General features: G+C 35.8%; 1 protein-coding gene across 2 annotated transcripts in view; it reads left to right on the forward strand.

The window, feature by feature from the left end:
- The first annotated feature begins 254 nt into the window (after positions 1 to 254).
- The window catches only part of VWF (von Willebrand factor), a 198,937-nt gene continuing 181,777 nt past the window's right edge, over positions 255 to 17,414 (forward strand). Inside the window, exons 1-5 of one of the 2 annotated variants that reach the window (XM_023504571.2) lie at positions 255 to 426; positions 3,954 to 4,008; positions 5,134 to 5,307; positions 8,382 to 8,484; positions 10,482 to 10,690. In XM_023504571.2, the coding sequence (XP_023360339.1) occupies positions 3,954 to 4,008; positions 5,134 to 5,307; positions 8,382 to 8,484; positions 10,482 to 10,690 (541 nt within the window). In that variant the 5' untranslated portion in view covers positions 255 to 426. Of the gene's footprint in view, positions 427 to 3,953; positions 4,009 to 5,133; positions 5,308 to 8,381; positions 8,485 to 10,481; positions 10,691 to 17,414 lie in introns of those variants that run through there. The other variant, XM_031938302.1, reaches the window with a different exon arrangement.

Genomic DNA, 17,414 nt, shown 5'->3' on the forward strand with positions numbered 1-17,414 from the left:
TCCTCAGAGATCTTTGAGGAGGCAAAAAAATTGAAGAAGTCAACTTCAGTTCATTAAGTGCCTTGCCAATGAGGGTTCCCACCAAACTCTTCAAAGTCTTATCAGCGCCATGGGGTGTCTAATACCATTTCCTTCCATTGTTGGATTTTTTTTTCTCTTCTGGCAATTAAGTGGAGGCCAGTTCCCCCCAGAAGCAGGTTGGCGCTATTGTGGATGGGGGTGGGGGATGCTCTGACTGACGTCAACTTTGACTTTGTGTCCTTTTGCATAAAGATCTAGACTCTTGGGCTGCTTAGTAACCAGTCAACTCAGAGGCAAAAGAGTTCTGATTGAGCCACCCCCCCATACTGGAAAGCATGGATCCCTGAGGACATTTGTCAACTATCTTGGAGGCTGTTTTCCAGAGGGCCTCAGAGATCCATCAGGGTAAGGCATAGTTTGTTTGGAGAAAATCTCACTGCTGAGCATGAGCCTGGAGGGAGTGGAGGAGACTTGACAATGGGAGGAGGGAGAAGGGAGGGGAGGTGGGATAAATCGATTTAGAAGCGACCTGATGGAAAGGAGGCTTGTTCTTGTTTATCTGCTATCCCAAGCAACAAAGATAATTCACTTTTATATATGGTTTTGTGGTTTGTAATGTGTATGGTCTTCATTTTATAGATGGAGAAACTAAGATTCAGTGAGATTAAGTGATTCTCTAATGAAGGTATGTTAGTGGAATGATTTGCCCAAGCTTTTTCAGCTAGATTTTGGTCTTCTGACTCGAAATCTAATATTTCAAATCTTAGACTCATAGAACTGGAAAGGTTTTCAGAGGTCATCTGGGTCACCCTCAGTATTTGTGGAGGAGATAATTGAGGCCTATTGAACTAAAGCAGCTTGCCAAGGTTACTCAGCCAAGAAATAGTAGAGTCAGGATTTGAACTCAGGTTCTGTGACTCAAAATCCAGCACTCTTTCCCCCATAACTGGCAAAGTCATTTTCCGAAAGTTCAGTTTGGATCATGTCACTCCCCACTTCTTCCCTTCTTCTCTCAATGAACTTGAGTAGCTCCCTATTACTTCCAGATCAAATATAAAATCTTCTGTTTTGCTTTCAAAGCCCCTTATAATCTAATCAGTTCCTACCTTTTCAGTCCTTCTTATACCTTAGTCCTTCTTACACCCCTGCTCCCACATTCTCTTAGAGCTATTGATGGTTTCCTTGCTTTTCCCCAAATTATCTTAATTTTAAATAATTAATAATAAATTAAAAATTATACTGCATCTCTGAGCTGTCTCCCACGCCTAGAATGCTCTGCTTCCTCTCTACCTTCTGGCTTCCCTGATTTCCTTTAGTCCCAACTAAATTCCACTTTCTATAGGAAGCTATTTCCAATCCCCCTTAATCCTAATGCCTTTCCGCTGTTGATTATTTCCTATTTATTCTATAGGGAGTTTATTTCTCCAAAGCTGCTTCAATGCTGTCTCCTCCACTAGACTGGGAGCTCTTTAGAGCAGAGACAATTTACTTTTTGTTATATCTCCAACCTCAGTGCACTGCTTGGCACACAGTAGGTGCTTAGCCAATGTTTATTGACTTACCAATTGACAGTACCACACAGCCTCTTCTTCCTATATATAGCACAGCTGCTTCCCTTTGGTAGCATCCAATCCCTAACATCAGATGACCCAAAGTCTTGGACATTGGTTTTTTGTATCTGTCCCATGATTGGGTTTTGCAGGTTTTCCCCTGGTCCCAGGTTTGAAAATTATAGCTCAAATTGAGGAACCTGGTTTGAATCTGGGAAAATCACTTAACTTTCCAAGGTCTGTTTCTTTTTCTATAAAACTAATTTTATATATCATTGGGTTGTGATAGAGAAAATATTTTTTTAAAAATTTCATATAATGCAAACTATTTGACATAGATTCACATTAAAATGAATTAACATTTTCTACAGTGGCCCACGTAAGCAGCCTGGAAGCTAGTTTATGAGCAAAAATTTTGAGAGGTAGCTTACTGAGAATAGCCCTTAGTTTCCTCATTTCTCAAATGAACAACTTTAAGTAGATTATCTTTCAAGTCTGTCCTGGATCTAATTTTCCTGATTTTCTGACTGTCTGTTTTTCCTTTGTCTGTAGCTCTCTTGGGCAAGATCATCCCTAGAAAACAGTCAGATCTTTTCCCTGTGGTCTGTATGTGGCTGTTGAGTATCAATTACCTTGTTAGTTCTTCAAAATAAGGCCTGCTCAACCTTGTCTCCTTTGCCACCCCCAGAATACACCTGACTATAAAATTTGAATGAAATTATAATTACTTTTATTTTTTCACTCCAACATTTATTTATATATTTTTTTCTATTAGAAATGTCATATTTGCCTTTCTTATATTTGAAAGCAATCTAAAATTGGGCTAATGTGGGTATGTGCTTAACTGAATTGTGAGTAGTAGGGTCAGTGAGGTGGCACAGTAGTTAGATAGTCCAGCCTGGAGTTAGGAAGATGGAAATTCAAATCTGATCTTAGTTACTTATTATCTGTGTCACTTGTCTGTCTCAGTTTCCTCATCTATAAAATGAGCTGGAGAAGGGAATGGCAGACCACTCCATATCTTGCCAAGAAAACCCCAAACAGGGTCACAAAGAATTAGACATGATTGAATAACAAAAATACCACCCATCACTGGCACACCAGGAACTTATGGGCCACAGTTTTAAGCCGTTTTGGGGAAAAATGACTTTTTCTAACCTTTTTTCAGTTTAATGTTGGGCAACTCACTTAACTTTGTGGAGTTGGTATTGGAGACCTTATCCTTTTAGGGAATTCACTTCTCTCCTACCACGCTTCTTTTAAGTTCTTTGTGATTTCTAGAAACTTACCATTCTGCGATGTGAAATCAATACAGAAATTCCTAATTCTTTGGATCATTTCCCTCCTCTGCAGGTCTTTATTATATCCCTGATGGGGTAGCCTTCTTTCATTTCCTTACTCCATTTCAGCTTTAAAAAAAAAAATGTTTTATTTCTCTCCCCAGTAGACTATAAGCTTCTTAAGAACTTAATGACTTTCATTGTATCCTCTGGCATACAATAGGTGCTTAATAAATATTTATTGATTTTGACTCTGACTCAGTCTGTTTTCTCATCCATAAAATTAGGGTGTTGGACAGGGTGATTTCTGAGATTCCTCCCTGTTCTAAGACTATGATTCTAAAATCTGAAGTATATTAAAAATCAGTGATTAGCATGGGAAAGAAAGTAAGAAAGAAACTTGTCACTGGTTTGGGTCTTTTGACTATGGATTCAAGGAACCTGAGCCCTTGTTGTTGAATCATGTCCCCACTTGGAGTTTTCTTGGCAAAGATACTAGAGTGGTTTGCTATTTCCTTTTCTAGCTCATTTTACAAGTGGGTAAATTGAGGCAAACAAGGGTAAGGGACTTGTTCAGAGTTCCACAGTTAGTATCTAAAACTGGATTTGAATTCATGAAGAGTAATCTTCCTGTTTCCAAGCTCAATACTTTATCCATTGTGTCTTCTAGTTCTTACCATGTTTGTCTCATTTTAATAGTACATTTTAGTTTACAATAGCCAATGAACTAAGTGGTATAATTATTAATATCCTCATTTAATAGATGAGTTCATAGTAGTTATATGACTTACCCATGGTCATCTCACTAGTGAGTCAACAGGGTTTGAAGCCAGACCTTATTCCCAGTCAAATATCCTTCCACCAACAGCTGCCTCTCAAGTTTAGGGCTGTGATGGGCCTTAAGACAAAAAGCAGGAGGGTCTCATTTTGGGAAGGAAAGAAGGAAGGAGAAGGAGAAGAAAGAGGAGGAAAAGGACAAGAAAAATAAGGAGGAGGAAAATGAGAAGGAAGAAGAGAAGGAGGAGAACCAATATATTTGTTCCCCTGATATATTCTTATAGTGAACCTCAAACATTATTGACAGGATTCTTTCTCTTCATAGATGACCTGCCTTAAGCTTATGTTTATACCTCTTGCTCTGGATCTCTTCACATCAGGTAAGGAATCATTTTTCTTTTTTTCTCTGGTGCAGAGTATTTAAATTATTTGCTATCTTAATGTTTAGCACAGTTCCCGGACATAGCAAGCACTTAATAAATGCTTATTGTCTTGCTTTGTCTTCCTTCTCCATTTTGAAATTTGTGGTAATTTGGCAGATCTCTTGCTCAGTAGTGTACTGGCAAATGTTTAATAATTTGACTCTTTGAGGGAAAAATGTATGTGGAACAAAATTTTAATACACTTTAGTTTAATGTGCTTATTGACATTTTCTTCATCCACTCCTTTAAGTTTAAAAATCAACAAAACAATAAATTAAGTCCTGATTTTTACCTTTGCTATTTTTCTGAAATGTAAATGCTTACAATGAAAATTTAATAACTAGCTTTCCAGAATTAGGAGACAGCAGACTACTCCAATTTTGCCCCAATTTTGATCTTCCCTACAGTCCCCCCAAATTAGGAGGAAATAAGAACTCTATAGGTACCTGTACCTGATGGGTCCAAAGCTGAAATGGCAAAATTTTATAAAAACTATATATTTTTTCCAATTATATGTATAAAGAATTTTTAAAATTCTTTTTTAAAAATTTGAGTCCTCAAATTTACTCATTTCCTTCCTTCTCTCTCCTTTCCCTTTTCAATATAGGATATTCATGGGCAATCATGCAAAACATATTTCTGTATTAGTCATGTTGTAAGAAAAACCAAAACCAAAAAAAAAAAAAAACCTTTGAAAAATTAAGTGAAGAATAGTATTCTTTGATCAGTATTCAGACTATTAGCTCTTTCTCTGCACTTGGATAGCATTAAATGGCAAAATTTAATAAATGGACTTTTTATTATCTTGATTTAACAAGCAACTGAAAAACCTTTAAGTGTCTACTGCATACTAGTTTAGGTCCTTCATTATTTAGGCCATAGGATGATGACTTTTTTTTAGTCAGCAATTATCTAAGTCCCATAGCACAGAGCCTGGCACACACTGGCATTTGATGAAAACTTCTTGATTGATTAGTTCTAACTCCAAAGTCTAGTTTTGGGTGGATTTCCTTCAGTCTCACCATACTTATGCAGCTTGGGCTGGTGGGTGTGGTAGCACTGACCTTTGTTCTATCCTCCCAGCCTCCTTTCCATCCTTCTTCGTGGAAGGCAAGAAGAGTGAGATATCAGGTCGGCGCTGCAGCTTTTTTGGAGATGACCATATCAAAACCTTTGATGACCGTTTCTACAGCTTTGGTGGAGACTGCAGTTACCTTCTGACTGGAGATTGCCAGAAACACTCTTTCTCCATTTTGGGTGAGTAAGCATTAAATGGAGGAGTCAAAATTTAATGTAATGATGTGTCCAAAATGATTTAGATAAGAATACCAAAGCAATTATGAGAGGAAGGGAATGATTTTTCTATGACTTATCAGTTGGAGTTACAGAATAATTGAATTTAGATCTAGAAATGATCATGAAGATCATATATTTCTACACACTTATTTTATAAATGAGAGGTGATATGAATTGCCTATGGCAACATAGGCAGTAAGTAGCAGAACCATGATTTGAAACTAAATTCTTTCCACTAAATCTATACAACATTAGTAGAGGGGTAGGGAGATTCCCTCTAGATTTAAAGATTAAGAATGATATTTTGGGGCTCAGTGGATAGAGCATCAGCCCTTCTCAGGAGGACCTGAGTTTAAATATGGTCTCAAACACTCAACACTTCCTAGTTACCCTAGGCAAGTCAATTGACCCCAATTGACTCAGAAAAAAAAAGAATGATATTTTGTTTTGGGGGGAGAAGAGTGAGGCAGCTGGGACTGAGTGACTGAACTAAGGTCACAAAGCTAGTGTTAAGTGTCTAAGTCTGGATTTGCGCTCAGGTCTTTCTCACTTCATGGCTGATGCAATGAGCCATTTAGCTGCCCCCAAAAAATGATATTCTTTATGCCACTTCTAGAGCAGATTTCCATCACTGGAAATATACTGACCCCATTCACCTGGTTGACTTTTGGGTTAACGGCAACTTTAGTTATTTGGACATTGTTGTGTGCTAAGACTTATAACCCTATAGCATTTTTGTTAAAAAGATTGATTCTTGTGCGGGTGAACAACTTGGAATCATTAAGAGCAATATATAATTTCCCAAGTGCAGTTTAACTTGTTTCTTTCCACCTATTTAATTCTGAGTTCAATTCATTGTCCAGTAGTTGCATCTATTCCAGATACATGTCTGAATTTATAACTTGGTAGACTGGCATTTTAATTGCCTATCTATAGCCCAGGTGTTCTAAATCCATCTTGTTTTTCCTCTATGGATTATTAAATTGAATTTTTTTTTAAGTAAACATGGACTCTCACTGAGGAAGCCCTGTAGTGTTCTGGATTTGATGCAACAAGTATAATATCCCATATAAACAGGAGTATGTAGGGGACTTTACTATCTATAGGAAATTCCTCCTGTCTTTTGCACAGGAAAATACTTTAGCTAAGCAGGTATCTCCCTGTTTTATGCAAAAACAAGTAATTCTGTGGTTATATTCTACTGGAAAGGTATTTAAACAGATACACATACACCCATATATATATATATGTCTACATTGTAGACATATATACATCTATATGTATGTTTATGTATACATTGTATACATATGTATGTATACATATGTATGTATACATTGTATATATAAGTATGTATACAATATATACATTGAAGAGACAGTACTAACAACTAGGAGGCTCTAGAAAAATTTCCTATAGCAGCTTGAGTATTCTAAAGTGTGTGACAAACTTTAGTGATAACTAAGGTAGTGCAATAGATAGAGTTCTGGGCCTGAAGTCAGGAAGATTTTTCTTGAGTTCAAATCCCGGTGTCAGACACTTACTAGCTGTGTGATTCTAGACAAGTCATTGGACCTCTCTCTGCCTCAGTTTCCTCAACTGTAAAGTGGGGACAACAGGAGAAAAAAATGACAAACCACTCCGGTATCTTGACCAGGAAAACCCCATAGAGGTCATTAAGGATTGGATGTGACCGAATGATTCAACAATGATTCCAACTTCAGTCTTTACTCAATATCACTATAGTAGGCAGTGCAGTAGATAGTGTTGGATTTGGAAATGTGTAGACCTGAGTTTAAATCTGACTTCAGGCATTTACTCTCTGGCCCTGAAGCAAGTGGCTCAGTTTCCTGTTTGTGAAATGGGGACTTCCAGACTTGGTGAAAAAAATAAAATGAGATAATATTGTTAAAAATGGCTACATGAATGTTAGCAGTTGTTATAACTAGTAGTATCTGCTAAATTTGTGCTCAGTATTATGGGGAATACCAAGAAATATGAGACAATTTTTGCCTTGCAGCATGATGGTCTAGATGAAGAGATAAGTCTTATATATGAACTAATTAGGGAATGATAAAGTGCTAAACTGGTTAATGTTGATATTAGTAATTGGGAGAAGAGAGCCCCAATGGGAGAGTTTTATGAAGGAATTGGATTTGAGAAAGGTCATAAGGTCATATGAACTGGAATCATTTAGTGTTCCTCCCTTCCTTACCTATCTCTCTCCCCCCCTCATCCCTCAAATTAATATTATGGCTTTAGAAGTTAAATGACTTGTCCAAGATCACTCAAGCAGTTAGTAATAGTTGTGGAATTTAAACTCATGTCTTTTGCCTCTAGATTTCTCCACTCCAGAATCTTGTCTTTCTGGGTACTAAATCCAGAGCTCTGTCTACCATACCACACTAGCTCCTTTCTTAATCCCTCCATCAGAGGGAGAAATCACAGTTGAAATCATCTCAGCTCCTAGAATTATGATTCATAAACCCATTTGTGCTTTGGTCCTGATGACTTGTTAACTAAATCCAGCTAGATTTAAGCCTCTATAAGAACTCATTTCCAGCAGCTAAATTGGTATATGGGGTCTCGCTAACTTTATTCATATCCTTGGTGCGTGATATGTGGTTCTATAGGAAAGAGAAGGGAACAAGAATCTCAGAAACATTGAATCTCAGGGTTAGAAAGGACTTCAGAGGTCATTTCCTATAAATCCTTTTTGAACAAAAATTAACTCTATGAAATACCCACCCAATGGTCATCTAGTCAATCTCCCTTAGGGTATCTCTAATTGTTAGATTGTTAGAGGAAGACCATGCTGATTGGATGTGGGGGCTAGGATTGTGAGGAAGAGAGAATTTGAAGATGATTCCAAAGTGTCTTTCCCTGTCCTTCCTTGGAAGAATTTCTGTTAGCTCAAAGTACTTAATACTCTATAGATTAAAGAATTCCCTAAATAGGTCTCTATTTCAAAATTTCAACTTTAAGAAAAACAAGAAAATACATCTCTTTTCATCCACTAATTTTTTTTAATATTTCAGGAGATTTTGAAAATGGCAAGAGGAAAAGCCTCTCTGTGTATCTTGGGGAATTTTTTGATATCCACTTATTTATCAATGGCACTGTGACACAGGGAGACCAGAGGTAAGCCAAGGACTCATAGAAAGTTACAGAGATGAAAAGAACCTTAGAAATAATCTAACCTGACCTATTTATTTTTAATATTAAATGTTTTACTGATGAATTTTGTCTTTGACACAATTATTATTTCTCAATATTTCTCTCGCAATACATCCCTTCTTTGTAACAAAAAAAGTGAAACTACTATATCTGAGAGCATATTTACCATTCTGCACCTGTAGTCTAGCACCTCTTCTACTAGGAGAAAAGAAAGGTACTTCATCATCAAATCCTTGGAACCATTACATTTTACTTGAAATCTGATGTCTTTTAGCTTTATTTTCATTTACATTATTGTGATCATATATGCATTGTGTGCATATTTTTTCTTTTAGCTCTTCATCTCTTCATAAAAAATCTTTTTTCTATGAATTTGTTATGCTCATTATTTCTTAGGGTGCACTCATTCAGCATGATATATTTAGGTGTTCCCCATTTAGATTTTTTTGCTCAATTTCTTTTATGAATATGCACATTGGAACCTTTCAGTTTCTGTTGTCTTTGGCTTAGATGTAGGATCAACACCCCAATTTTAAGGAAAAGAAAATTTTCATCAAGAGAGGTGACATGACATTTACCACTAGGTAAATGGTAGAATCCAGACTTGGCTAATATCATGTAATGTAAGGAAGAGCTGGGAGTAGAACTCAGGTCTCCTAATTCCTACTATGGTTTCCTCCCATTTCCAAGCAGAAACTCTCAGAGTAGAAGGGAAAGTAAAAGCCAAATAGTCCAGCCCATAAAGGAAAGCAGATTATCTTTATAATGCATCTGTAAAGGTCTTTATTTAAAGGCCTCATATGGGAAAACTCACCACTTCTGTAACTCATCCATTTCACTTTAGCCCACTTAAAGTCATAAGAAGGTTTTCTTAATTTAAGTCTACATATCTACCTATTAGAAAATTCTATCTGTAGCTATTAGTTCTAACCTCTGGAACGAAGTAGAACAAGATTATAATTATTTACTTAGCTGAATTGGGACCAAATTCCATGTATTCAGGGACCAAGTCTTATTCTAACTCTGTCCCTTTCCTGGAGCTACTCTGTACATAGAAGGTCCTCATAACAAGCACTCATGTTTATACAGCACTTCAGAGTTTATAAAATATTATGGTTACAACAAGCCTGTTGCACAAAATATCAATTCCATTTTACAGAGAAGGAGATAAATGCCTTGTTTGTAGTACCAAAGCTTATAAACAGCAAAGTGGGGAAACTGAGGGCTTCTGGTTAGTAAATATCTGTCGAAAGGAATTGGGAAATGGCTGACCAAATTGTGGTATGTGATTGTGATGGACTACTTATGCTATAAGAAATGATGAGATCACATTTTTTATTTCCTTTACAGGCTAATAGTACACTATTTCAAAGTCCGATTCTTTTTATACAGCAAAATAACTGTTTGGATATGTATACTTATATTGTATTTAATTTATACTATAACATATTTAACATTAATTGGTCAACCTGCCATCTAGGGGAGGGGATGGGGAGAAGGAGGTGAAAAATTGGAACCAAAGGTTTGGTAATTGTCAATGCTATAAAATTACTCCTGCATATGACTTGTAAATAAAAAGCTATAATAATAATAATAAAAAAGATGAGATCAGTGATTTAGAAAAACATGGAAAAACTTACATGAAATATGTATATACATATACACAGACATATATACACCTATTTGTATCTAATGGTAGGACATGGAGAGGGGGTGGGAAGGAAAAAAAAGAAATATGATAATTTTGTTGTATATTTTAAAGGAATAGCAAGTTGTACATAATAGATTTGCAGTTTCATGTACAGTCATTTTTTTTATTGTACTAAGTTGTGCCTTGTTTTATTCCATGAATTAAAAATAAAATAATTTTTTTTAAAAGAGAAAGGAATAGAATTGGGGGAGCAATTGTGGAGACTGAGATATAAACGTGTTACTTGGTAAGCTGATGAATTCTTTTGCAGAATCTCCATTCCTTATGCCTCCAAAGGGCTGCATTTAGAAATGGAGGCTGGTTACTACAAGTTGTCCAGTGAGATCTATGGCTTTGTGGCCAAGATTGATGCTGATGGGAACTTCCAAATTCTGCTGCCTGAAAGACACTTCGATAAGACCTGTGGACTATGTGGCAACTTCAATGACTTTGCAGAAGATGACTTTATAACCCAGGAAGGTAAGATTTAATGAGCTAGTTTTTTCCTCAGAAAAAGTTAACAGTGAAGTGATTGAAACAGACTCCACTGAATGAAATAATATTTATAAAATGCTTCTCATAGTGTGTCAGCACATAGTAGGAACAAATGCTTGTTCCACCTACCACCTCTAGATTAAATTTTTCAACTCTAGATGAAAAATTTTCAAACTCCCATCCCCTTTTTAATCTCAGGAGTCTTTTATTCTTTTAAAAACTATTGAAGTCTCCTCCAAAGAGCTTTTGTTGTGTGGTTTAATAGCTATCAATATTTATCATATTAGAAATTAAAATATCTTAGCATTCTCATGAAAATTGTTTTGACATTGTAAATCTCTTGAAAGGCCCCCTGAGTTACCCAGACCACACTTTGAATACTGATGCTCTGGACAAACAAGTTATAGAGAGGTGGTAGAATGTAATGGAAAAAGTGAAGGACTCATTCAGAAGAAATGAATTCATTCTTTTTGACATTTATTAACTTTGTAACTGTAGCCAAGATGCTTTTATTCTTCAAGTGCCACTTTTTTTTCATTTGTAAAATGGGGACCTGCTCACAACACTCACCCTACCTACTTCACAAAGATATGGTGGGTGAAACACCCTTTACCTTAAGACAACTTAGAAATAGGATTTATTGTTATTGACCTGAACCATGATCAATGAAACCAAGGTTTGATTATCCATGGTAAAATTCTAGAGAGCAGAAATAGTCATGATATTTTGAATTTGTAATCCCAATGCTAAGCCCAGTGTCTGGCACACTGTAAGAACATAATAAATACTAATAATAAATACATTTATGTGCAACAGTATAGCGTGAATAATTGAAAAGCACTGATAATTATTAAATCTCATTTTGTCTGGTAATTATAATCAGCAAACTCTTTTAATCAGATGGTTGCCAAAATGGATAAATCAGAGTTTTTCTTTATTCTTTTTGTCCCTACCTGTCCCCTTCCTTCTTTTCCCCTTGTCCCCACCCCTGCTCCTATTCAGTAGATATTCTAGTAAGCAAGGATATGCTCTGAAGGCATTAGCAGAAGGGAAGAGAAAAAGAGAAGTCAGAACCTAGAATAATTAGAATTTAGAATAATTAATTATACACTGGGTAATTACTGATAGCACCTTATACTGTGGTAATGATGATCATTTAACCTCTTTAGGCCATAGCTGTCTTTATCAGTAAAATCATATACATCGACATAAAATCACCTCATTTGAACTCACAATAGACATGTGAGGCAGATAATTTTTTTTTTTTTTTTGATGGGGAAGGAGAGATTATTTCATTGATGTAGAGAACTTCAACTTGGAAATTCCATCCACCAACATAGACCAGGAATTTACCTGTAATTTATGACTCTTAGATCATTGTCTAAGAAATAAAGTGACTTGTCCTGAGCCACATAGCTAGTTTATGTCAAAAACTCGGCCGGGAACCAGGTCTTCCTGACTGCAAGATGACTCCTTTATTGACTATTTTTGGTTAAGGATTTCTTTTTTGTTTCTGAGCATTTCATCTAGTAACCTGCCATTACGAAAATTTCCCCTACCTGCTTTGCCCACACTTTGATTTAATCTCTATTCTTGAGAATGCTTTTTTTTTTTTTTTTTTTTTTTTTTAAATTTAATAGCCTTTTATTTACAGGATATATACATGGGTAACTTTACAGCATTAACAATTGCCAAACCTCTTGTTCCAATTTTTCACCTCTTACCTCCCCACCCTCTCCCCTAAATGGCAGGATGACCAGTAGATGTTAAATATATTAAAATATAACTTAGATACATAATAAGTATACATGACCAAAACTTTATTTTGCTGTACAAAAAGAATCAGACTCTGAATTATTGTACAATTAGCTTGTGAAGGAAATCAAAAATGCAGGTGTGCATAAATATAGGGATTGGGAATTCAATGTAATGGTTTTTAGTCATCTCCCAGAGTTCTTTTTCTGGGTATAGCTGGTTCAGTTCATTACTGCTCCATTAGAAATGATTTGGTTGATCTTGTTGCTGAGGATGGCCTGATCCATCAGAACTGGTCATCATCTAGTATTGTTGTTGAAGTATATAATGATCTCCTGGTCCTGCTCATTTCACTCAGCATCAGTTCGTGTAAGTCTCTCCAAGCCTTTCTGAAATCATCCTGTTGGTCATTTCTTACAGAACAGTAATATTCCATAATTTTCATATACCACAATTTATTCAGCCATTCTCCAACTGATGGACATCCATTCAGTTTCCAGTTTCTAGCCACTACAAAAAGGGCTGCCACAAAGAGAATGCTTTTTCTAAACTAAAAGTTTTAAAGTACCTGAGGGGTATCCAACCACTTACATGATAGTCCCTTATTCAGAGATACTCTGGATTCAGTGCATTCTGTGTTTTTGCAATTTATCCTAAAACAAATATATATATTGGCTCCTCAACACACATTTGGCTTTGTTAGTTAACCAGAATACATTACTTCAAACAATAAGTATTTTATGAAATAACGAAAAAGTAGTAATGAAATATTTTTCTCTTTAAATATAGGGGAATTTTGTTTTTGTTGTTGTTATAATTGATTATTCTTGATCCCATGTGGTGTTTTCTTGGCAAAAATTCCAGAGTGATTTGCCATTTACTTCCTTTTGCTTTTTAAAAAAAATACAGATGAGGAAAATTAGGCAAATGGGGTTAACTGACTTGCTTAGGGTCACACAGCTAGTAAATGTGAGACCAGATTTGAAATCATGAAAATGATTCTGATTCCAGACCTGGCATTCTATCTACCTATCTACCCCCAAAATGTATATAACATTGGTAGAAAGAGTAGTTTACACAAAGGACACAAATGCAAAGGGGCACGAGTGTGGCGAGGCACTCACATAGTGTAAATATGTGACCAAACTATATGGATAATGGGGCAACTTATCTTTCTGCTGATTCAGAGAAAAGAGCAGCAATAGAGGTCAAGTAATTCCCAGGTAACAAAAACCAACCAGGGAGTTGGCAAACATATTCATGGCCTTAGTTGTCTATGCACATTTTGATATCTGATCACATATGTCACTTAACTTTTAAGGAATAAGTGGCAAAAAAGATCTTCAGGAAATGTGTGGTTAGAAAAGGAAATAGTCTTGTAAAGTGAAAATGAAGAAAAGTCTAAGTACTACAATGGGACCCACTAAATGTGGAAAGACCCAAAGGAAGGTCTCCAGCACATATGACAGAAATCCTATTGAGGATTTATAGGAAGATATATACAGAGTCACAAAGAAAGAGAAAACATTGATGAGTTTATTTCATTTTATGCCATTGGAAGGAATTATCACATTGATGAAATCATCGATCAGTTGATGTATTGAATTATAAAGGATCTATGAAATTCGGCAGTATGGAACTCAAGACTCAAATAGACTCTGAAAAGGCATGGAATTTCTAAGTGGGATGTTGGATAGCAGCATTCACTTCAAAATGGCATACTCATTGAGAAGTTATACTAAGTGATGAAGCTCAGATGGCATATGTGGTAGATAACACATTTGAGTGAGAATAAACAGGACAGAAGATAGAAATAACTGAAGAGTTTAGTAAATAGATTGTAAACCTGGCAGAGAAGCTTTATATAATAATGATTGGGAACTGCTATTGAGACATCTATGAGAATGTTTCTCTCTGTGCCAAAAACAATAATGCCTTTTACTTCTTGGCTTATCATAATGATAATTTCATCTTTTAAAACGTGGAGGAAGTGAGAACAACTACTATTTTGGATCTAATTTTGACACACAAAGAGGAAGGAAGTGGTTGGTTGCTATGATATAGAAGATAGGGACTCGCAGGCAAATGGACCATTCCATTTAAAAATCTTTTAGAGAGAATGAGCAAAAAGCTGGGCATAGTCTTAATGCCTTCTTGATTTGGGGAGAGAAGATTTCAGAGTTCATAAAAAGTATTGATTGGTTCATTGGCCTAAAATATTACAGAGAATGCCAATCCAACAGGTATAGGAAGTTCTCAAAAAAAGAAATTCTAAAGATGAAACAAAAATAATTTTGGTGATAAAGAAAAAGACAATGTATCTAAAGAGACTGACATAAATGTACTGGAAACTTACATTTTTAAAAATATTTTAAAGATTCTTTTATTTTTAAATTTTGAATTTCAAATTCTTTTCCTTCCTCCCATTTTCTTTTCCACACATTGAGAAAGCAAGCAATATGATATCAATTATACATGTGAAATCATGTAAAGCATTTCCATTTTACTCATATTTTCTTTAAAAAGCAAGAAAAATAAAGAAAGTGAGAAAATTATACTTCAATTTGTGCTCAACATTCATCGGTTCTCTTTCTGGAGGTGGACATTTTTTTAATAATGATAAATCCTTTGGAATTGTTTTGGATCATTGTATTGATCTGAATAGCTAAGTCTTTCATAGTGATCAACTTACATTTTAAAGAAATATATAGAAGATGGGTTACTGGGTGATACAGTAGATAGAAGGCTAGGTTCGAAGTCAAATGACTCATTTTCCTGAGTTAAAATCTAGCTTCAGACACTTCCTAGCTATTTGACCCTTAACCTCATTTGCCTCAGTTTCCTCATCTATAAAAGGAGTTGAAGAAGGAAATGGCAAACCATTTTGGTGTCTTTGCCAAGAAGACCTCAACTGGAGTCATGAAGAGTTGGATATGACAGATACAATGGTACAACAAAGACAGAAAATGGATAATACATAATACATAATGGAAGATGAATACAAAGCTATTTTGTTACAAATTGAATCACAAAGAGTTGGACACAACTAAAAAATATTCTAGCAACAGCAAAAACAAGATGGGCATTTTAATATTTATACTATATACTTCAAAAAGTTATTATTGAAAAAATGCTTTATAAATTTGAAACCAATGTGCAGATATAAGCTTAGAAAATAATAATATTTCTAAGCTCTGTTTGGGAGTTCTTAGCTCTCATTTTAGTTTCATTTCATTGAGTTTTCAAGCTAGAGGTGACTTTAGAGATCTAGTTCAACCATCTCATTTTATGGGGATATTTAACTGTAGAAAGTAAAACCCAGAGGGACTAAATAATTTCTGAAGAACATCCAAGAAATTAGTGACAGAGCTGAGACCAGAATGCCTCACTACTGACTCTTAGTTTTGCATTCTTTCCATAACACCCCACTGTCTCTCCACATCTCCTGTTCCTCATTTTCCTTTCCCCTTAGCTACAAAACTCTGTGTATCTTGCCTCTCATCTCAAAAGAAAGGTCAATTCCATCAGTTGTGCTCCAACTTTTTAAACTGTGATTCTCGACTTCATTTGGGGTCTTGTAATTAAATGAGAGGGTCAGGAAATTATGATGTATTATCAGTAAATGTTTGATTTCTATTTTATGTATATTTTAATATTTATATATTATACATATTTTATATACCTATATACCTGAGGGGGGGGGTCACCTAAAAATTTCTCTGTGGGGCATGGAACAAGTTTAAGAAACCTTGAGCTATGCTATTTCTTCCATTCTGGCAGTCATTTTCTGACCCTGGGCATGGTTCAAACCAAAGTTTCTTAAATGGTGGGTAGTGACCCGATATGGAGGTTGTATAACTGAATGTGGGAGTCAGAAGTGGAAAAGGTTTAAGAAAACCTGGTCTAAATAAATCACAAGTACTATTTACTAATGTATATGATGGCAAACAGGAATCTCTGCCTTATTTTTCCTCATTAAATTGTTGGGCAATACTGATTAGGTCATTTAAATTTTTACTGTAATTATTGGGGTCCTATGACTTTTGACTGCCAGGGTCCCATTGACTTTTCAGAGGAGAGGGAAGGGCTCAAAAGGTTTGTCAGGCATTCAGGTATTGATGACTTTGTGATGTTGAATGAGGAATCATGATTACTCAGTCTTTTGGTGTGTACTGTGACTAAGACCTCTGGTAGCTGGCAGCATATTTCTCAAATGAGACTTATACACATAATGTATAGAAACACAAAGGGAAAGGTAACTGGAAACTTCATAGAATCATGCTGCTTTGCACCTTGGTGAAAGACTTCTCTCTCTCCCTATATATCTCCCTTCTTTTATCTTTCTTTCCTTCTTTCCCTTCATCTCTCTTCTCTTTGTTCTTCCTCATTGTCATCATTTTAAAATTTATCCTTTCCTACTCTCCTCCTAATTTCCTTCCCTGTTGTTCTTGTTGTTCTCCTACTCCTCATTCCTTCTTATCTTCTTCTTCTTATTCCTCTTCTACTTTTCTTTTCCTCCTGTTACTCTTCTTCCTCCTCCTCCTCTTCCTCTTCCTCCTCTTCGTCTTCTTCCTCCTCCTCCTTTTCTTTTTCCTCCTCCTCCTCCTCCTCTTCTTCTTCCTCCTCCTCCTCGCCTTCCTCTCCCTCTCTCTCTATTTCTCTCTCTCTCTCCATTTCTCTCTCTCTTTCTCTTTCTTTTCTCCCTTTCCTCCCTCTCTTTTGCTATCTTCTTCCCCCCCACAACTTACTTGTTTTGCTATCATTGTCATTTTCATCATCATTTAGTGATATTCCATCTTGAAGTGCTCCTCAAGCAGGTAATACAAAAATTACTCCAAATAAAGGAGGGATTTCTGCCCTCAAAATCTTATCCTGAATTGCTTATGGTTGAATGAGAGGATGACAGAAGCCAACTTACATAAAGGGGAGGAATTACATTGAAATGAAATGGGGC

Source organism: Sarcophilus harrisii, chromosome 5, assembly GCF_902635505.1.
Source record: "Sarcophilus harrisii chromosome 5, mSarHar1.11, whole genome shotgun sequence".
NCBI lineage: Eukaryota > Metazoa > Chordata > Mammalia > Dasyuromorphia > Dasyuridae > Sarcophilus > Sarcophilus harrisii.